Below are 22,916 nucleotides of genomic sequence, written 5' to 3'. Positions count from 1 at the left end.
TACTTTTACGATATACATACCACCCAGCGTTTCTTCCATCCATTAGTCTTGTGTTCGAGAACATTTAGGTATCCTTTTCTAGCAATAACCGGGCTAATGCGTATCTCTTCAACTTCCGGCACGTAGAGCACCAAATTTTCCTTCGACGGAGACGAGGAACCTAACGGAGCCGGGGCGATGGTACATGTCTGGTTGTTGGACTCGCTAGCCAATATGCTCTCTTGCAGTTCTTGCAGTCTAGCCCTCTCCGGCGAACTCAACCTAAGGATGCACGACTTAGACCTGCTCCATACTATTATACCAGCAGCCTGCAAGTAACACTCCAGCATCACCCTGACCGTGTGTCCAATCGTGCTGGCGGTTGTCTTTGACTCAAAAACCTCGAGTCATCGTTTACCAGTTGTTAAGTAGACAGTAAGCAGTTCTTAAGAAGCCGATTGCGCTAAAAGCGCAACTGTTACTCAGCGAAGCTACCGAATATTGCGTGGTCAAAGTCGACCCAATTTCAAAAGCAAATGTGACTTGAAGTTTATTTAGTTTATACATCAAAACAAAATTGTTGCAAGCTACACGGAACAGGTGAAACGATTCTGATTTGTTTCAGACATTTAAGAATTCCGACGTTCAAATTTAATCGAATCCTTCCTATCTTCAGTCGTTTTTTTTTTGCGTATGTTATTAAAGTGTTCTGATTTTTTCTGTCTTGGTAACAATCAACAGGTTGGCCAATTCTTAATGTGTTAACTGTGTTCCGAGGCACGAGTGAAGGTAGAAAGTATCGTTTTTCTTTGAATCTCGAAAAACAATAATCTATCTTTGTCATCAAGGTAGTATGATGCGACGAAGCGTGGACAACCGCTACTAGCAGGAGCACTCGGCATGCGGGGAGGGTTACCTGCTCTAAGAAATCACTAGCTCTCGCGTATACTGACTCTTGAGACGAGGACGATATCACCGAAGACATCATGGATGCTGACATATCAGCCATAGTGTCTTCGCCGGGTGAAACGTCAGAAAGCAGAATCGGTTCTTTACTTGGGATCCGACCCTGAATCAGTTTTATGTATTTCGTGGCCAATTCTCTTTCTCTCTCGGTCATCTCGCAATGCTCGTAAACCTCTTTACTCGTTGAACGTTTAAGTTTTACCGGGCTAGCGTGTGGTTCGTTTGTCGCTTTCGCCATCATATTGCAAACCTCCTGCACGAAAGAATAATTATTTACTCACCTGTAATGAATTCTTTGAATCTCGAGGAATATGGCGAAGTTACCTTTTCGCTCTTTGTAAAATCGTGCGGTATTTTATTGCAGAGTGGGACTTTGTCAATACCAAGCTTTTCTCGCAACAGTAACGTATGTCTTACTCTCTCCACTTCCTCTAATCTTGTCAATTTCTCCAATTCCCATTGGTGATCGAATATTAAACTGTCTCCTCGGGGTCTCCATCCATGGAGGTTCTCTTCTCCTCTAACGTATGTGGAACTTGTGTCTAATACACGGCGTTGTCGCCTTTGAACACCTGAAAAGTAATTATGAAAGAGGGGTAGGTACTGGATATAAGAGAAATGATATGTAAGAGAATATGAAACAATTTGTTTCAGCAGAATTGTTTTAAATACGTACACTTTCGTCAACTTAATAAAGGGACAAAACATAATACAGAAAGCTGCCAATTTATTGATACCATGATATAATAGTCATCGTGTATATTATGTGACATTTTTATATATTTGAATATACCGGACAAGTGAACAGTTTCTGACTATTACATCAGGATTATGGGAAAGGATCAAGGGGGGGACTACGCTAAGGGTAGACAAGACAAACCTGGGCTACCTGCTTCCGAAGAACGTCGCAGAACCAACTCGTAGACGCCACTGAGCCGATTAGCTTCCTGATTGCGGTAGCTTCCGCTGAACAAATGTTTGAGAGAACGAGGTCCTACTCTGGCATCTCTGCCGTAAATGATCATGCTCAAGTCTTTTGTAATTATTGCCGGTCTTCCACAGTTCTCCAACTGAAACCAGATAACGATTTAAGTTAAAAAATTGAATCTTCTTTGCTTTAAGCCGTATTAATGTCGATTTAACTTATAAAATGTCAGAAAGTAACGTTAAAACAATCAAGGAACGTACCTCAAGATATGCAGAGATGGTCATGAAGATTTGTTCCCCGTACGCTGTAACTCTGTTGAGCAAGGAAGAATTGTGAAGAGAGCTGTCCCACGCTGCCTCGAATCTGAACATACATCTATCGTCTCCGGGAATTTCGAGATATTCGCCAGGGAAAAGACCCAACGAGAGTACCGAAGAGTCGTTGTCTTCTTCCTCCGGCTCTGGCGTGTTTCTAATACGACCAACGACCAGCTCTCTCACGTCCTTCCATCGCAAGTCGGATGCGGGCTCGTGAACGATAGTAATACGGATACGACGCTGAATGCCTTGGTGAAGCAAGAAAAGTCCACGACACGGTAGATCGTCGCTATGATCGACCACAGATGGCACGTATTCGCCGTTCGGCGCCAGTTCGCATATTTCGAACCAGACCAATACATCGTATTTGGCGTGCACGTGCGATGTGCTGGGCGATGGCAGGACGCTTCCGAATTTCGGTGAGCGTACGGGTTGACTGATCGGTATAGATGGCGGAAGCATCCTCTTCGGTGGCTGTCTTACGCTGTTGGGATGAATGCTAAAGTAAAGATATGTGCTAGAATGTAGGTGATCAATAAGGAAAACAAAGAAAATAAAGTGGGATTCATTTAATTAAAAAAAAAAAAAAAAAAAAGAACAAAATAAATATCGAGGCGGTAGAATATAATGCTCACTATTCCAGTTTCGCATCTTTATGCAGCGGGTGTTGTTGGTAATGCCCGAAGACCTCGAAGACGATTGGCTGAGTTTTGAGGTACTCCAAGAACGATTTTGTCACCGTGACCGTAATCTAAACAAATTAACCAGGTTACTCGCTAAAGTCTACTAAATAGTTTTTATTTATAAACTTGTTGCTCCATAAAACAAAGTTTCATAAAATATTACGGGCGACTGTTTCGTATCGATACGAATTGCCAACTCACATTTTGTACGTGATAAAATCCAGGAGAATTTCCTTTTCCCGTATTCTTTACCGTTTCCGTTGAAAAGGCTTCGTGGTGTCGATGTAAGAAACTGCGTGCAACACATGACGTACAATTTTATGTTAGCTAATCGTTACAAAGCTAAAAAAACGTTTTCGTAGCTATAGTCTGAGTTAAAACGCACTTGAATTGGCAGAAAATATCGGCGTACTCGGTGGAGATACCCATAGCTTGTAGCACAGTTACCCTGAATATGAATTCAGAACCCGGTTGCAAATGATCTGGCAGATCTTCCTCTTTCATGTCGCTGGAGACCGAGCTGTCGCCTCTGCCACTGTCAGCGTCGCCAATATCGTCCTCGTCTTTCACGTCCTTTTGCTCGTTGTGACCCTCCACGACGCGCTCCTCGTGCAGGAGTATCTGTCGATTCTTTTCCAGCGTCTGAGTTAACAGAGTGTTACGTTTGTTTTGCTTGTGACCGCCGAAGAGATCATCCTCGAAGGAAATTCTAGCTGACTGTCTGACGCCGCTTGAGTACTCGCTGTTTTCCTCTTCTGGAAGAAGGGTTCGTTACGAAAATCCTACGACGAGACGCTTCCCGGGCGACTCAAGAATACAGTAATAGTCGAGAAACAACAAATAAGGTGTAAAATTTGTATTGCAGTAACATTACTGTACTATAAAACAATTAAATTTAATAATCGAGGGTTGAATACTTTCTCGAGGAAACACCTCGACACCATGAAAGAAGATGTACATGTAGACGCTGATTACGTACCAACAACGGCTTGCACGGCTACACGCAAGTAGCCTTTTACGTCTCCCTTTTCATTGACTATCGCTACTTTGTGGATCAATGGAACAGGGTACATGAGATTGCTTAAGTATATAAAAGACCTGTAACAGCAAAGAAACGTATTTTGTCAAGATCCTCGATCAGCTTTAATTCAACTATCGTTCGTAATTGATTTTTTACCTTCCAACCATCCGGAACCATGGAAAACGATCGTAGAACGGATCACCTCCGGTGATAGATTCAATATTGAAGTCTGGAGATGTGGGTGATAGTTCAGCCTCGTTGTGATACATTTCACGCATCAATTCGAGTCTTTGTCTGCACAAAAAATAAAAACGACCATTCTTCGGGTTAAATAGTACGGTTTATCGACCAGTGATCAAGACAGTTTACATAGTCAGACATTGTCGTAAAGCACAGAGAAGGATACTCGGTACACAACATTCATTTTTTCAAAACATCGTGTGTATGATACGTGTTCAGACATATTTAAAAATCGTATTAGGAAATTTGTAACTGTTACCGTATAAATAAAGGGACATACGTGAGTTTTTATGAAGAAAAAATATGGCGCTAGTTTCAATTTTCGCTTAATTGATTCAGACAAAAACTGTAACGTTAAAGTATGCTTTGAGGACAAACGGTTTTAAGAATCTTGTCTGTCCCTGTATTTTCGTATAGAGAAAGATGCTACATTGTTAGAGAATATGACATAGTAGTGTACAGCATCTAAGCTGTTGAAGTACATACATATTCTACGTGATTTTTGTACTTGTTTAATTATACGTAAATTCGTGTAATTCGTTGGCAGAATGTAGTGGCATGTGCACGATGAAGTTACGAAGCAAGAGTGCGACAAAATTTCAGCCGCAAGGAGCGCACGTGTTCAGCGAGACACAATTAAATCATGTAAAGGAGTTAAACCCTTCAAGGACCTCCTATTTTCTTCTTGCAAAAGAAATTTACATTTTTTTTTTCTTCAATTTTAACAGTTATCGATAAAATAAAAATGTGAGCAATTCGAAGATCAAAAAATTGTTCTCTGTTTCGCAAGCATTTCGAATTTTATCCGCGTAAACGTTTAGAAGGGTTAATTCCACTTTCGACTGTCAACGCCAAAGACCGAGAACGCTGGGCCATGCAAAGTCCTTCGTCGATATCTCGTGTGAATCCAGCACAGTTGCAAAGCAAAAGTATTTCTTTGAAGGGTAATTGTTCAGACCGAGAGACGGTGTGTATATCGAAACGGTGGAAAACGGTGAGAACGAAATTATAGAAAATCGACGGGTTTGCGTTCTTAATAATTCAGGATGGGCGTGAAGCGTGTGGCGATAATGAGAGGAAAGAGCCTCGCGCATTCGAGCACCAACCTCGAAGGCAAAAGATTTGCGAGCGAGAACTTCGGATTAGAGTAGACAGTTAGGCATTGGAAAATATCCTCTTTGGCCTCCGGGGTGCTGGGGCTCGAGTCCTCGTTGTACACGTGTCGCATCAACTCCAAGCGCTGTCTATAAGTTAACACGTATTACTTGCGTGAGTGTCCCTGTGCGTTTTTTATCCAAGCACGATCTGATCAAAGCAATGATTAAATCCATAATTCTGTGCTTTTTTATCCCCGAGCATTCGTTCGTACAATAAATTCAAGTACTCGAAATCCCTACAACTTTCGCTATGAAATCGAGGATAAAGAATGTATTGGATCGAACGGAAAGTTCGTGCGTTTTTTTGATGAGACATCTCTATATCCTTTACGTATCAACATTCACATACATGTACGAAAGATGAGACAACAAATTCCTCTAAGATATTTCGAAGTCTACCGGGGTTAAATTATACCAAATAATGTAAACATTTAGGTAATTTTATTTTTAAAATCAAATACTGAAATGATTAGTCTCTGTCTGTATCCTGGAAATGGGACCAATAATGATATCCCATTTGTTGCATGGAGGGCCCTAGTAAACACAAAAATATTTTTTAAATAATTTTGTCACTAGGATTGATGGTTCCAGATAATACGATCGACTATTAAAATACGTACAAATAAACAGTTCTTTGATATATCCTCTTTTCACGTAGGAGACACTGACTTGAAACCGTACAAGTGACTTACCCTCTAACCATGAGTGTTAAACGATAATATAATGCATGATCGTGGAACGAAGCAATATATCAAGTACGAACCTTAGTTTGTCAAGTGTCCAATAATGTGTTGCTCCGTTCTTTGTATCTTGAACTTCAACGGCAACAATCGTGCGCGGGAACGGCCTTTCTTCCTCCTCGTCTTCATCTACACTGGGTAAAAGATCCGGAGGAAGCGGCGAATAAAGCGTATCCGTGAGCAAAGTAAACTGGAATTGAACCTATAAAGAACATTTTATACGTAGAATGTAACCAATATGAAACATTCGTCATTCCACACTGAAATAAATGCACAAATTAGTGCAAATTTGAAAATAATTTACGAACCAAAAGAAACAAAATTACTAGTCAAACGTCTAGTCTGTCTGTGATATACTTAATTTAAGAAAATGCAATCAAAATTTAATTTCAATCAAAAGTGATAAATTATTAGAGTCATGGAAACGAATCGCTTCGTGAAATATAAAAGAATGGTGAAATGAATGAATCGGTTAAGAAAATATCAACAATAAATTTAACAGTTTAAATCAAATTAAAAAAATTATGAAAAGATGGATAAATAAATGTATGGTTGTGGTAATATCAAGTATTTATTCGGTTCATAGAACATCAAAAAGCGGGTACTTGTTTTATCGAGTGCGTTAAAACATATAAAATGACGTTAAAGTTGAGTCACGAGATTAATTTCATACTACGAATTAAGCATAAAAAAAAAAGAAATACAAATTTTGAGTACTGTGTAAATTCTTATTTTAAACATTTTGATTAACGATTAGACTTGAAAATTTACGTAAGCAAATTAGCTTTGATAACGAATTTATTTTTAATATATATAAAATGTGAAATGATGAAGTAATCGTAACGGAACAAATGCTAATGATGGAAGAGGCAAATGTCAATGATCCGCGAATGGCAACGATTAACGGTCAAATTTTATTCCGAAAAATGAACCACGAATGTACCTTCTTTTTGAGTTCGACAGAAATAGCGTTAGCCTCTTTGAGGAATATCGCGTTGCCCCAGAGATCATCTCGAAGACTTGTGAATTGATGATATTTCCACTTGCGGAAGGCCCAAGCGGCCAGTTGGAACTCTCTCTCGGACCAGTTGCTCTCTGCGTCAAACAAGGGGTTGACTGAAATGCAAGCCATTACCAGGCAAAACAGTCAGAAAAGCCAAGCAGTTTGTGGATACCAGTTCCTTCGTTAAAAGCAGCCACTGTGTATTGCCGACAATCAGATGATGCACCGTGACTCACATTGACAAATGACTTCGACAATGTTATTCATCTACTAAAAGTTCAATTTTTATTTTTATTTCTATTTCGACGCAAACTAGCAAAAATAACGAAACATCGTACAACATAATCACATGCGTGCATTAGAATCAAATTGAAAGATAAAATGAACGATGAATGAACATTCAAAAAAATGGCGTCTAACGTTCCTTTACGTGCCATCATCTGATTGTATCTCACACAGATCCGTATAACTGCAGAATTTGTAATGATATGTCGTTTCACTTTTCATTTCACAAAACCTTTTAATATATTTAGTAAATAAACTTTAATCGTATCCATTACAAATTCCGACACTTTTAACGAAGAGGCAGTACGAGCTACACACGACGTAGCTTACTCACATGCAGAGCTGTGTAAACACCTTCCACGCAACAATTACAAATCTAACGTTATTTCGTGTAATAAACATTCTATTCAATTTTATAAATATAAGTTTGTAGCAGCTCTGCTCATGTGAATTTTAAGAATCATAAAATATTAGAAAGATGCAATTCATGATATATATGTATAGCTAGTCAAAAAATTGTGAACTTCGGAAACAATTTGTAATGTGTACTCACCAAAGATATCCTCCTCGATGTTGTTGAAATCGTCGGGTGTGTAACTGCTATACATGGACATTGTCATGCTTTGCTCCTCCACTTGTCTCTGTAATGCATCTATCCGGGCCTCGTAGCTCTGCAAAGAATAATATTTTTTTTTTTTCTGATATTTTCTGACATTTCATCAACGTTACAGCCAAATTTTATCAACAGTCTCAACCTACTTTTCTTTGTTCCTCGAACAGTTGATCAGCTTCTTCTTTCTCTTTGCGGAACTGTTCCTCCAGTACCAACAGTCTCTTCTCCATTTCAGCTTTGAGGTCGATCCCCTGCATTTCCAGCAATTCGATTTGTGCAAAGTTCCAGTCGACTCTCTCTCCATTTCCAGGCGTCTCAGCGGGAGACCCCTTTTCCCTTCGTTCGCGAACTGCACAATAGATCAAAGTGATATTAAATTAATCGTATTAATTAAATTAATTAGTACATACCTTGATCCGGATGATTGAATCTGAATACGTGATTCTTCCCTAAAATGACACGCGATCCGGTCTTCAGAACAACTGGCTCGGTGACCACGCGTCCATTAACGTAGATTAAAGCGTCCTTCTTCGGAATCAGGGTGATGATGCTCTCGTGGTTCTCGAAGACACAATGCTCGCTCAGTATGTGAGGACCACAAAGTTGAATGTCTTGTGGTATGTTAGCCTCGGCGCTACCGATACGCGTGAAGCCATCCTTGATGTAGTAGATCAGACACTCGGACATAAGAGGATCCTCGTTCAAGTTCACCAGGTGGGGAGTTTTCTTCGGCGAGAACACGCCAACCGTGACACCGTCCTCTTTCACGGCAACGCCCATTTCGGCGAACACCGCCTCGCGTTGAAGACGTATCAGCTCCGTTCGTTTCAGTTTTTCCTCCCAGGTTTCGTTCAATTCTGTAAACAAACGACGAAACCGTCATCAGTCTTTTTGTCAAATTACTCCCTTATGAAGAATGTCTTCTCTGTACTTACCAGCGATCAATTTCTCCGAAGCTTGCAGTTGATCCACTGCTTCCTCGGCAATGGCCGACGTCGGGTGAGACGGGATTCTCGGTCGACATTCCTTCACATCGTCCTCGCGTTTGTTCGCTCTTATAATCTCGTCCCCTGCGCGGTAGAAATGTTCCAGTGAGGAAACGAAGAACAGAAATATATAATTCGAGGTGGCGAATCAGCCAGGGACGTAACACGTGTCTCGAAAACACCAAAAGCCATAACTAAAGCAGTGGCGTAAGTGAAAAAAGAGAATTTCTCAAGGATTTGTTTCGTGATCTGTGTTCGAACGAAAACCGTATCACCGAGGAAAATGACGAATCTTAACGTTCATATAAATTTAAATTGTTCATCGAATAGTATACCTTCGGGCAGTTTCAAGTCGACAGCGATCGATACATCGCAAAAATATAACAAGTTCAATAACATGGTTTGTAAATTGGCACAAATCACGATGAATTTTATTTCAGTTTTTGTATACGTTGAAAAATTGGAAGCCAGCGATATCCTACAAATGTATCGTGTAGGTAGATCGAAATTACAAACAAAAAAATCACTATATTTGTACAGATTAAGCGTAGCGTTCGGTCAGATATTATTACTGGGACAAAACGTTGAAAGAAATTACTTCAAATTTATAATTCTAGTCAACGGGTGCTCATAGCGTTCGAATTGTCCGCTGTCGAGTGCCATGCAGTATCTTTAGGCCGTTATTCGGGGACAAAATGATAGGTCTAAGTGGACAGTAAGCGAGGCAAACAACACGTGTTTACTGGAGAGGAATTCCGACACAACAGAAACTATAAAAGCCTGAAATTCATATGTGAGCGCTCGATGCGAAATGAATTACGTGTCTATTTCGGTCGAAGACTCTCGGAGACGCTAACAGGATTTTACCAGATAAGATCGATCAGGCCATTCGTCTGATTACGGAATCCTTATATTTTAAAGAATACATGTATAGCATCTCATAAAGAAAATTTCGAACCAGCGAATCCCAAAGTTTTCAGAACCACAGCGTACGCGATACGACATCACTTGCGGAGGACTTTGAATATTAAAATATAAAATTAGGTCATCCTGTAAGTCGGGGAAAATGAGATGACCCGATAATTACAGATAAAATTTTAGAAATATAAAAAATCGAAATTATTTGTTACTGCTCGAACGATCTGGTCCTAATTATTTTTTTACAGAAATATTTGATTCGGCTAAAAGTTGAATATTACACAAAATTCTCTTTATTTTTGTTTAGCTTAATCTTAATGTTGGTAATAACTACACGGATGTTATTTGGATGTGGCGTTCCTCGCTGTTGTTTCAATCACAAACTTCGTGTTTCACGTTTAAAAGCCGCTAATTATGCCGCCTACGAGGGGATGGGGACAATAGTCATTAGGCGCTGCAGTTATCGTAGCTGTTACATGTATGTGTGTATGTTTACGAGTCAGAAGGAAACAAAAACAGAATGCGATTCGCGCGAAGCAGAATGTAAAGAATCGTTTCGGGGATCGACAAAAACACAGATGATAACGCTTTATGGCGCTTGGCGCGTGAGATAGAAGCGGACGTTCAAAGAACAGGCGCGCAATAGTGATCGGGCTGCCCTGGCATTCATAGACTTTCGTCGCTGTGTAGATTGTCGTCATTTTACTTACTAGATTCTTTCTTTTCATATGTGACTTTACCATCTGGCCCTACGTCAAGCATAAAGGGAAACAAAGAAAAAAATGTACTATGTAAATGGTGGCCTGACTACGGAGCGCTACTTTCGTCGTTACACTTTACTTTTCAATCGTGATCTATCGACTCTTTGACAAAGCACTATTTTATCATCGTACAACATTTTTTCCCCCCCTATTTTCTAATCATGAAATTTATTGGCACAGTTTGATGGTTTGATTAAAGCTCGTATCAATGTTCACTCCATGGTAAGGATTTTGAAATTTTTTATTATCAGTTGCATTTACTTATATAACTTTCCATTTTTCACGAGAAAAACGCTGGCTAAAATAATCGCAAACACCCTGTATATTTCCGAAACGTTCAGCATACTGGTTTTGTTAGCGTTAAATATCAAACAGTGGATGATGCTGCTTTTAACCATTATTGGATGTTAAGCAGTACATTGTACTGCTTTCGCTTCGAGCGTTATTGACACATACCTACTGTTATCGAACCAGGCGTACCCGCACGCGCACAGAATGGGGGGAACACGATTCTTGGAAATCCAACTCGTGTTTCACCGGTAAAAAAAAAAACCGACTTACCTTCTTGCACGTCGATATTCTCTTGTTTGAGGAGTTCCCGCAACTTCTGAATCTCTTCCTTGAGCTCCCTAATAAGCTTGGCGTTCGCGTCCTCGTTAACGACAGCCTTGCAAACTATTTGCTTCGCTCTATCTGCGTATCTATTGCGAACAACAAGAAAATTTACGCCGTTCGTGCTTCGCTCGAACCATTCCGCGTTTAATTATATTTAACGCAAGAAAAATATAAATAAACGGTACACGAATCATTAAAAAATGTTCAGAGTTGTCGGAAAATAAAATGAAATGGAAGAAACGTAGGCACAGATGTAACCCGGACACTATATATGTATACATATAGAACTTAATTAAACCCTGCAAGAACGTATGCTGCAAATTACGCCTCGAATTAAAGGGTTGAATGTACATTAATGAATCCTTTGAAAAGTATTCTCAAGTGTCTGCCCGTTTCCCACTTCTTCGTTTAATCCCCCCCTTCAGAAACTTATTTCCATTTTTACCTTGAAAGAGTTGCGAGGCACAAGTACGAAATAAAATTGTAATTTTCGTAAAAAAAAAGTTTTGGCTGGTCCGAGTAAACGACTCCGAGCGGTCCTAAATTTTTTTTAAGCTCCGTCACCGCGAAAGTAAATCATTCCCCGAGGGCAAACGTCGCAATAACGTTCGTTCCATTATACAAGAGATGTTCAGGGAAGATTCATTTATAATTCATACAAGTTTTAACGCCCGTTGCATCTTGGAAGTTTGATGCTACAAACAAGCTATGACTTCATCAAGCTTATTCAGGTCACCGCATAAGTTTCTGAGGAACATTAGATGCTTCAAAGAAGCTAACCAGCGAACGGTCGGAACAAAAGAATGATAATACGATAACAACGACGAATAAATATACCGTAAAGTGGAGAGAGTTTCGTCGTAATTGATGTCGGCGGGGCTGACTGCCGCTATCATCGCTGTTTTAGAGTTGCCTCCCAGGTTCTCTCGTAGCAACCACGTTAAAACAGAATCCCTGTAAGGGATGAAATCGGCCTTCTTCTTCTTTTTAGTAGCCTAGACAAATCACCAACGAACGAGTCTCAATGATTGGGCATTATCTTTTACCAACGAAAAAAGTTTGCAAAAGCTCGAATCGTAAGAATGTGCGCCGAGGTAATTCTATTTTACCAATTCGTGTATGAAAATTGAACTTTCTTTCATTCCAAGTATTCATTCGAAACGGGTAACTAAGGGGAAGAGTCGTAGATTTATGAACTTACCGCCTAATGATCCATAGCAAAACAGCAGCGAAATAGACAGAAGACACGGATTACGTTAATACAAAGTTTAGACAATATTCCGGCAAATTCGAAAGGTTAAAGCTCTATAACTCTCGCGTTACAGAGTGTTATCCAACATGGGCACGCTTATAGAACACGCAAGAATTTCATACAGAACGATCCCATTCGCCTTCGGAAGAATTCTATTTCATGGCGGAATTTATAGGAGTAATAACATCTTGTATTGCTTTCACACAGTTCAAATTTTTCACTAGAAAGACACCATCGATTGTAAAGCTTGCTGCTAAAAATATTTAGGAGGATCGTCTTCACAAATCATAGTCGGGTATTCATTTTAAACTATACAGTTTTTTCCTTCGCCTCTGATACCTAATTTATTCCCCTGAATAGTTCACAGAAACAATTGATTGTCCTCTATAGGGTTTTAAGATAATTTGTTCAGACTTTTTGACAATACTGGAAAATGAAACAAACAACAAAGACGAAAGAGATAATGTATTATACAGATTAATGTTCAATTAATTTGAAGATGAAGTGATTTGTGTAAACTCTCTAATTGTTTCCAGCTGCAAACTGCAATTGTTTAAATAGTAGATTCTCGCAAAACTATACTGGCATTAGCATTATTCACACAATTTATACAACGAAATGAGATTTACTTACGCTTTCGGCCAAAGCACTGATGACCTTCCCGAGGGTTGTCAAGCTTTTGTTGATATTGGCACCCTCCTTTAACCTCGTTCCCTTCGCGCCGGTAGAATCGGCCCTCTCAGAACCAGCCAAATCAACCAACGAGATTTTGCTGACCTTCTCCGTCACCAACCCGGTCGCCGAGTCTTGTTTTTGTTGCGTAAAGAAAATCGTGAATACAGCATGGGATCTGCTCGAAGTTTCGTTCATGTTTGTTGCTGCCACGGTTCTGGAACAGAAGCAATAGACTTTAGAATTAAAGAAAATTTTTGTCACTGTTTCAACCCTTAACCAAATGACCTACACTTAAATTGCTTGTTTATTGGTAATATTATACAGTGAGTTTGCAACAAGTACCAACAACTTCCTAAGAAGTTAATCTATTGTCGAGTATATTTACATATGTGGCTAGAATATGATCAAATTGATCTGCTAATAAAATCTTGCATACCTTGCTTTGTTACCCTCGTCTATAAGATCATGGATGTCTTCAAAAGACATCACTGCTAATTTCGACAGGTCTTCGACGTATGGTCCAAGAAGAGGATGCTCTCGTACACGGAGATTTCCTTTGTTCTTGGGATTCAAGAGATCCCGCACCCTTTCGCAGTAGATTTCCATGTAACTGACTTCCACCGAATGCTTCAAACTCTCGGTTGTATTCGAACCGATTTTTCTAAAAAGATCCTTGCAAATTTGGGGTATTATACCCTCTTGACCCTCTTCTTGTTTGCCCATCATGGTATACGATTTACCAGCTCCAGTCTGTCCGTAGGCGAATATGCAAACGTTGTACCCTATTTACAAACAATTATTACCGAATTACGACTCGAGCCCTGTCGATTGCGTTTTATAACTAAATTGTTTCGTTCGTTCGATTCGATTATGTGTACGAAACGTATGAAATGTAACCTTTTTTTTGATACAGAGACAAAATATGAATAGAAACACGTAAATCGTTATTATCAATTTATCTATGGAGGACCTACGAACGTCATAGACTCGAAGACGAACGTATCTAGAACAGACAGGACACTTAATGCAGAATTGCATCCTATATCGTGAATGTGTGTCAAGAATGCATGAGAATTTGAACTCCCAATTCCTGGTTTGACGGTATGCGAACACGTGTGTTAATTCCTAAACGTAAACTCCTCGGTATGCGAGAACTTGGACATACAGCGTACGAAATACTTGAGAGATTGATCGTGCCATTTCTCTGAAAACGTTTCGAATGTTTAACATTTTTTTTTATACGTAAAAGCTTACCTTCGAAGGCGTGTTGCAGCATCTCCTCGCCGATATCTTTGTAAACCATCACTTGCGAGGAATAATTTACGTCGTTTGGCTGCAGCAAAAGACGATGAATAATTTATAGTGTTTCTAAGGTTTTCGAAGAGTACAGAGATGGGAAATAAGAGTCGAGAAAAAGTTTTATCACTTTTTCATTGCTTTTCAAACTCAAAATAAACACCATATTAATCTACGCATCATTTGCGCATTTAATTTTTAAACTTTGTCTCGTGGCGTCAGAATAAAAAAAAAGTCTTAACGTGCACAACGATTCACTTTACTCGATTAATATGCAGGTGGAAAAAGAAACTTCCAGCATTAGCGTAAGATAAAAGGTACTTACGTCCATGGAAAAATAGGAATAATCGTAGTTGAAACTCTTGATCGCATCTTTGGTGCCCGGCGGTGCTTTCGGGTTCAATATCGCTGTAACACGCAAAGGAGGAAAGTCACTAATATAAAAAAGGAAAATGCACAGTAATCTAAATCACACACTCTCATTTTTTTCCATCTTGCTATTTCCTCGTAAATTAACACAAAAAGGAACAACTTATATACTTCTTCGACCTTATATTATTAATAAATGCAAGTATGATATTTTATATTCTTTATTATTTCTGCAAATCTGTATTTTGAGGAATTGTTTTCGACGAGGACTGGTAAGTTAATAATAAAGTTTGCTGCTCAAAATATTTAGAGGATTATTCATTTTAAACTATTCAAATTTTTACTTTGCCTCTAATATCTAATTTATTCCCCTATACTACTCACTCTGCTTATGCACTTCTTAATTTATTCTCCTAAATTGTAAAAGGAAGTAATTTATGTACTTCTTCGACCTGATATTACTAATAAACGCAAGTGTGATATTGTACTAATTACAGAGTTTATATTTTTTATTATTTCTGCAAAGCTTCGTTAAAAAGTTATAAACGTTTAAAGTTCCGCCCGTACTGAATTTTTTTCTCGAAAATGCGCAAGATTTCGGGGGTATGTCTATTCACCAAAAATGCTTGTAATTGACCCCTGTAACTAAATATATTTTTTTTAGAATGATTAGAAATTTTCTAATTTTGTCAAAAGATTTCACACCTTCATGAATTTTTTTCTCGAATGTGGGTTAGATTTCGAGGGTATGTCTAATGATCAAAAATGCTTGTAATTGAACGCTGTAACTAAATATAATTTTTTTAGAATGATTTGAAATTTTTTAATTTTGTCAAAAAATTTCACACCTTCGTGAATTTTTTTTCTCGAATGTGGGTTGGATTTCGAGGGTATGTCTAATGACCAAAAATGCTTGTAATTGACCCCTGTAACTAAATATATTTTTTTTAGAATGATTTGAAATTTTTTAATTTTGTCAAAAAATTTCACACCTTCATGAATTTTTTTCTCGAATGTGGGTTGGATTTCGAGGATATGTCTAATGATCAAAAATGCTTGTAATTGACCCCTGTAACTAAATATATTTTTTTTAGAATGATTTGAAATTTTTTAATTTTCTCGAAAAATTTCACACCTTCGTGAATTTTTTTCTAGAAAGTGAGTAGGATTTCGGAGGTATGTGTATTCACCAAAAATGATTGTAATTTACCCCCGCAACCGAAAATAATTTTTCCAAAACGATTTGAAATTTTTTTTTTCCATCGAAAAATTTCACACATTTATGAATTTTTTTCTCGAATGTGGGTTGAATTTCGAGGGTATGCCTAATGATCAAAAATGCTTGTAATTGACCCCTGTAACTAAATATAATTTTTTTAGTATGATATGAAATTTTTTAATTTGCTCGAAAAATTTCACACCTTCATGAATTTTTTACTCAAAAGGGTGTAGGATTTCGGGGGTATATATATTCACTAAAAATGATTGTAATTGACTCCCGCAACCGAAAATAATTTTTCCAAAACGATTTGAAATTTCTTTTTCCGTCGAAAAATTTCACACCTTCTCGAATTTTTTTCTAGAAAATGAGTAGGATTTCAGAGGTATGTATATTCACCAAAAATGATTGCAATTGACCCCTGCATCCGAAAATAATTTTTCCAAAACGATTTGACAAATTTCTTTTCCGTCGAAAAATTTCACACCTTCTCGAATTTTTTTCTAGAAAGTGGGTAGGATTTCGGAGGTATGTGTATTCACCAAAAATAATTGTAATTGACCCCCGCAACCGAAAATAATTTTTCTAGAACGATTTAAAATTTTTTTTTCCATCGAAAAATTTCACAGCTTCTCGAATTTTTTTCTAGAAAATGAGTAGGATTTCGGAGGTATGTGTATTCACCAAAAATGATTGTAATTGACCCCTGCAACCGAAAATAATTTTTGGGAGTAAAAAGAAGCAACTTATATACTTCTTCCATTTTATATTACTAATAAATGCAAGTGTAATATTGCAGTCAATTACAAAGTTTATATTCTTTATTATTTCTGCAAATCTGTGATTTGAGGAACTGTTTTGGACGTGGACTAGGCAGGTAAATTAATAGAAAAAAAATAATACGACGTTCGAGTGAATATCCACGCGAAAAGTAGGAAACGGCGAAATTAATTATACTCACAAGTAGTGTTGCCGGTCATTTCGATGATGCATTGTGCCTCGTGGTGGATCTCCCGATTGTTGAAGGGTCGTACCCTCACCGCCACCTTTACCGACGACATTTTTCTTCTGTTTTTTATTCAACGTCGGGTCACGACGGCGGCGGTGCTGGCGATATAGACTTTTTTCTCGTTTCTCTGCGAGAATAAAGAGGCATCGTTAGCAGAGCCAGCAACATGGAAGGGAATGATGCGATCGAAAGTTTATTCTATCGAGCGAGAGTCCATGCTCCTGGATTAATTAAAACAATGCGTTATTTCACGATTGTTCCATTCGATGAATTCTTTGGGCCGCTGAATGTTTTACGACGAACAATCGCGGAACATCTTCGTCAAAATTAATGATCGTGTCTCTATTCGTTCTGATAAATACTAAATCGCAATTGTTCGCGAATACTAATAATAAGAGCGTTCTTATTCCGTTGCATCATAATTATTATTATTATTAGTATCAGCACTGATGTTTGTATCATTACCATTATTTCATATTTCTATTTCACGTAGTTAATGTAAATGAACCTATCCGTGCATACGTAACGACTTTGCACGTTCAGTCCACGATAAAAGGAAATCCCAAGTAATAGTAAAAGCTTCTTTTATTACCGAACGAGAGCGTACGCGTTACGTTCAAAGAGTTTTATTGAATTTTATAGTGTTATTCATTAAGCGGTGATTGAAACACGCTATCGCGAGTTTCGTGGCGTCGTCAATCACCTGCCAATGAAAGTAACTGGTGCATGGACGTCGTCGAAAATCGATATCCACCGACAAAAGGTTCGTCGATCGAGGGATAATTATCCGCCTACTCGCAAAACAATCGACAAACGAGCCAATAAACATCCGACGAATCAACGTCCGAACAAAAGGAGCAGAAGGATTATCGCCGCTCTACAAATACGATTAATTTTTCCATTTCGACGGAAGTGATTCCAACAGAATTGAGTCCTTACAGTTAGATTTCTAAAACAACGGTCGCTGATACAAGCTACGCCATTTTCCTCGAAAAATTTGACGAACTTCTGATACACCAGAAATAACGAGAGAGAGAAAAAATCGATGTCTATATTTAATTTCATGATCGATCAAAGTGTTCCACGAAGTGTGAGAACGGTTGAAGAGCATTAACGAAACTACCCTTCGAATCTCCGAAACGCCGCCTATAGAAAATAATATACGAAATACGTAATGTGCTCCTTCGAATTATGCAATTTTTGCGTAAAAAATTATTTCGTATGCATTCAGAAGTTATTCCTGTGTTATTTTTGTTTCTCGTGTAAATTTAGATGTAACGAGCATTCGTTCTATAGTTCGTCTGGTCAATGGCTGACTCGTTTCACTGCGAGCTCGCCGATGCTCCCATGCATTCTGACGCACTCATCTACGCGGAAGAATGGAAATTAAGCGTAAAATTAGTTCTTGTAATCACCACCGCCTACGCGATTAAAAAGCTGGTTTGTCCAAACCACTGAATAACATAGTTACACAAGCGTTAACAGGAATAAAGGTTTCTTATTATACCGCAACTCGAGTCGAGCAATTTCATCAATTTTTCGTGAAATAAAATTAATCCACGAAGTTCGCTAATAGTCGAACTATGTCGTTAGTAGCAGCGAATGTTCTCGTTACAGTACATTACAAAGTCTGGTTCTCGACGACGCAAGTTTACCAATTAAACGCGAACTCTATTTATAGGTAATCCCGGATGCACGGATCCTACGAACAAACAGAAACAGAAGAGAGATTAAAACAAAAGGATGCAGAAAATCAGCAGAGGTCTGAACGATACTTTAAAGACGCTCCATTATGTACAGCGGTGAGTGGAAGTAGATCAAGAGTTTAGGGGATCGTGAAAGACTATCTCCCGTTATGCGCATCACAAAGAGCGAACTTCTCGGTTAAATTAAGCCAATTGCACGGACGTGTTTCGAAAATGGATCACGATATTCAACAAAAATATACGATATCTCGCCGAGTGGCTCTCCTTTATTGGTTTTCCGATTCAACAGTTGCCTTTGCACGATTTTCGAATAAAAATCGCGAAGTAAAAATGATCGATGTCGCGTCGAGTGACAATGGCACGATATTGCTCCGTGGCGGAGCATTGGATTAAGGAAGAAGCGACGATATTAGAATCAGCTTCCGGAACTTCCTTGTTAGGAATGCAACCTATCGATCCTCCTCTACAGGACACGTCGCCCAACTGGGTCGGTTTACATCTCGAATTCAGTAAAAGATAAAAAATGTAGAGGGAGAAGTTAAACGAAAAATATAAATGCATTTTAAAAAAATAATATTTTAATTTTCGTTTCGTTAAATATGTCGAAAAATGAAATGTTTCTCGTTCGATAATAGCAGAGATATTTTTTTAAAAGAAAAAACGATACGGTTTAAATCTCTCGGGAGTTTGCTCAAAGTATCCTCGATAGATATGCTCCTGCTGTTACCTCATGCGAAAAGTAAACGAAAGTGACACTTCAATCGAAGGAAAAAAAAAAAACCCAGTGAGATGACGTAACGCTATTCAAGGTATTAACCTACGTCGACGATGGACTACAGAAATAACAGTTTACCCTCGTGCGTAGAAAACTCTCGATACTTCTGCTAATAGGTTTAGGTCAATCTGCTTGGCTCAAGCCGTTCGTAACTTACGACTAAATACTTACAAATACAATCGAATATCGCGATATGACGTTTCAACTACGCCCAAATATCGGATTCTTCATTTCTCACCGCTATTACCATTGTTTCTACTTTGGTTAATAAATAAAGAGACTTGATTGCTATAATTATAGTTTCATTTTGAGATACGTTTGAGTAGAAATAAAGTAAGAAATCTACGATACTTCGAGGCTAGTATTTGTCACAAGTAGAATGATAAAATCTGGATAGGCGCAAATAGTGGGCTGCAAAACCTAGCGATTAAGTATGAATACTGTGATTTGATGAGAAAAAGATGCTTGATAGTCGATACACGTATCCTTGGAACGAGAAGTATAGCATTATTATTATCGTGAAATCGATAATCCGCTGAGAATTGGAAAAAACTGCATAACGTCTGACCACACGCTGACGCGTATCACTTGGAGAGTCTTGGGCTGATCTACTTAATTCCGTATATTACGATTCACATCACTCGATGCAGGATGTTCGGTCAACCCTGGGGAAAATTTTAACGGGGGATTCTAGAAGCCAAAATAAGACGAAAATCAAGAATACCAATTTCTTAATCGAGGCTTCGTTAAAAAGTTATTAACGTTTAAAGTTCCGCCCGAACTGAATTTTTTTCTCGAAAATGCGCAAGATTTCGGGGGTATGTCTATTGACCAAAAATGATTGCAATTGACCCCCGCAACCGAAAATAATTTTTCCAAAACGAATTGAAATTTTTTTTTCCGTCGAAAAATTTCACATCTTCTCGAATTTTTTTCTAGAAAGTGAGTAGGATTTCGAAGGTATGTGTATTCACCAAAAATGATTGCAATTAACCCCCGCAACCGAAAATAATTTTTCCAAAACGATTTGAAATTTTTTTTTCCGTCGAAAAATTTCACATCTTCTCGAATTTTTTTCTAGAAAGTGAGTAGGATTTCGGGGGTATGTGTATTCACCAAAAATGATTGTAATTGACCCCCGCAACCGAAAATAATTTTTCCAAAACGATTTGACAAATTTCTTTTCCGTCTAAAAATTTCACAACTTCTCGAATTTTTTTCTAGAAAGTGAGTAGGAATTCGGGGGTATGTCTATTGACCAAAAATGATTGTAATTCACTCCCGCAACCGAAAATAATTTTTTTAGAACGATTTGATATTTTTGAATTTAATTGTTAATAACTTTTTAAGGAAGCCTCCATCAACAAATTGGTATTCTTGATTTTCGTCTTATTTTGGCCTCTGTATACCATTAAAACCAAAAACTACGACGAAACGTAAAAACTTTGCATTGGCGACTTATAATTAAGTTTAGTCTACTTTAATTTTAAAATATTGAATTCGTAAATTAATAATTGTCCGAATGATCGTTCGAAAAAGGGAACATTATTTGTTTCGTGGTTCTTACGATATGATTTTTCCACATATTGTTGATATTAAATAGCCATATACGAGCCCTTTGTTAAAATATCAATAGTATCCAGAGCATAGGAACGAATGCACCAAGAACGTGCGATACAGAGTTATAAATATATATCACTGTATATGTAATCTTGGTACAATCGCATTACGATGATTCTATATACTTCTAAGAATTATTAGAAACTAGCGAAGAAAAAGTCTTCTTCCTCGAACAGAAATGTAATAGTTGTCGAGCTTGTGTTTAACATTACTTCCCTTTCGTGAGTAGCTTATTGATTGTTACACTTTGTACGAAGATAGACGCAGCTCTACGTTAACATAATCGGCATCAATCTAAAATCGGGCTATTTTGAGATAATCGACCATTTATTGATAACGGTCGAGTAGCGATTAAAATACCTGCTGATTATGATTATAATAATAAGTTTTTTATCGAAGTACCTATTATGATTATATTTATATTATCCTTGTTATTTAAACGATTAAAATTTTAAGTAGTTCGAGAGCGAATTATCAATCGGGAAGATTATTCTCACGATTCGAGGAAGAGGCAAGGGACGCGAGAGTATACCCTCGCTGCAGCACGAATAAATATTAATAAATAATCACCAAAGTCGAATCAAATCTGAGAATGCGTTTCCAAGTTTCACGGGAGCGGAACGCTGCAGTTTCACGAAAACATTCACCGCTGCGCTAGTACGTTCTCGAGATGGACGTAAAAACATCGCCACCGTGCAATCGATAACGCCGGGGTTCGACTTTCGCGGCAACCCCGGTCAACGAAATTTCAATTTCCGATTAGTTGACGTCCGAACCACCTATAACTCGATCATCCCACAATCGATTTGAATATGATTGACATGGCAACGTGTTTCAGTCCAATCGGATTAACGTCGTTCCCCTGGTCAGCGTGTATACCAAACGGTTCGATTCAAGTTCTCTCGATGCCCAACGTCTTTGTCCGATAACATACACGGGCTCGATGATATATCGACGTGCCCGACGAACCGTCGTTCAATCCGACGAAAACGACACAGCGAACGTTCGAGTCCTTATCGGTTATCTCGATCCGATTTGCTTTTCGATACGACTGCATGCCCATTGCACCCGCACAACACGCATACAAACGCGTACAAACTTTCGCATGACCGTTTCGAGCGTATGCATATATACGATGCGCAGAGCGTACAAAATGTCGACAAATGGGTCGACGCGTACGCTCGACGTCGAAAAAACACCACAGGGGAAACCGTCGCCAAGATATCTCGACGAGTTTCTTGAACGCGATCGCGATCTAAAAGGCAAAAACATCACCGACACCGTGCAATCGATACCAACGGGGCTTCGAGAGTATTGCGAGAACACCGAGACGGGCGTAGGTGAAGAGCGCCTACGGCGTATACGTGGATTTTCACGATCGATCCACGGTCGTGAAAGCTGAAAACAATTTTTACGGTCTTACCTTCGGGCTAACTCTGAACAGAGGTAATTTCGGTCGTCTGTTCGCGCGGACGCACGCGTTAGATGTTTACTGACAGCTCAGGGCAGTCGGAAGAACGATGAGTCGTCGATGGCGGACAAGACACTTGACATCGACTTTGACGGGGGAACGGTGGAAAACACCCGCGACTGTCACTATGTCGGCGCACTGGCAATTCTTCGACGGTCCTCGAGAATTTTAAAGGACACGTACCCGGACATTATAATGCATTTATCCACGTATCGCTCACGATCGAGCGTGTACGCGCGCACACCCTCACTTGTACACACGCACGCACTGTGCTACCGAACCACCCTGCCCCGAGAACAAATCACCGCAACA

At 38.8% G+C, this 22,916-nt stretch overlaps 1 protein-coding gene across 12 annotated transcripts in view; it reads right to left on the bottom strand.

Annotated features, from left to right (window-relative positions):
* LOC122404507 (kinesin-like protein unc-104) overlaps window positions 1–22,916 on the bottom strand; it is a 34,170-nt gene that overhangs the window by 4,365 nt on the left and 6,889 nt on the right. The window contains exons 2-27 of one of the 12 annotated variants that reach the window (XM_043408511.1): window positions 16,985–17,159; window positions 14,761–14,843; window positions 14,394–14,472; window positions 13,576–13,921; window positions 13,098–13,353; window positions 12,414–12,416; window positions 12,050–12,207; window positions 11,159–11,298; window positions 10,547–10,585; window positions 8,868–9,002; window positions 8,343–8,789; window positions 8,079–8,281; window positions 7,873–7,990; window positions 6,975–7,147; window positions 6,055–6,233; window positions 5,241–5,378; window positions 4,051–4,188; window positions 3,853–3,971; window positions 3,259–3,628; window positions 3,075–3,165; window positions 2,826–2,941; window positions 2,134–2,689; window positions 1,826–2,015; window positions 1,270–1,517; window positions 933–1,198; window positions 21–261 (exon numbers count right to left, since the gene is read on the bottom strand). In XM_043408511.1, the coding sequence (XP_043264446.1) occupies window positions 21–261; window positions 933–1,198; window positions 1,270–1,517; window positions 1,826–2,015; window positions 2,134–2,689; window positions 2,826–2,941; window positions 3,075–3,165; window positions 3,259–3,628; window positions 3,853–3,971; window positions 4,051–4,188; window positions 5,241–5,378; window positions 6,055–6,233; window positions 6,975–7,147; window positions 7,873–7,990; window positions 8,079–8,281; window positions 8,343–8,789; window positions 8,868–9,002; window positions 10,547–10,585; window positions 11,159–11,298; window positions 12,050–12,207; window positions 12,414–12,416; window positions 13,098–13,353; window positions 13,576–13,921; window positions 14,394–14,472; window positions 14,761–14,843; window positions 16,985–17,084 (4,932 nt within the window). In that variant the 5' untranslated portion in view covers window positions 17,085–17,159. The remainder of the gene's footprint in view (window positions 1–20; window positions 262–932; window positions 1,199–1,269; window positions 1,518–1,825; window positions 2,016–2,133; window positions 2,690–2,825; window positions 2,942–3,074; window positions 3,166–3,258; window positions 3,629–3,852; window positions 3,972–4,050; window positions 4,189–5,240; window positions 5,379–6,054; window positions 6,234–6,974; window positions 7,148–7,872; window positions 7,991–8,078; window positions 8,282–8,342; window positions 8,790–8,867; window positions 9,003–10,546; window positions 10,586–11,158; window positions 11,299–12,049; window positions 12,208–12,413; window positions 12,417–13,097; window positions 13,354–13,575; window positions 13,922–14,393; window positions 14,473–14,760; window positions 14,844–16,984; window positions 17,160–22,916) is intronic. The other 11 variants (XM_043408515.1, XM_043408513.1, XM_043408512.1 and 8 more) reach the window with 11 other exon arrangements.

This window comes from Colletes gigas, unplaced genomic scaffold (assembly GCF_013123115.1).
Source record: "Colletes gigas isolate AHSC1104 unplaced genomic scaffold, ASM1312311v1 Colletes_gigas_Sc00003, whole genome shotgun sequence".
NCBI lineage: Eukaryota > Metazoa > Arthropoda > Insecta > Hymenoptera > Colletidae > Colletes > Colletes gigas.
The sequence above is the reverse complement of the archived record's forward strand: the minus strand, read 5'-3'. Positions and strand labels throughout refer to the sequence as shown.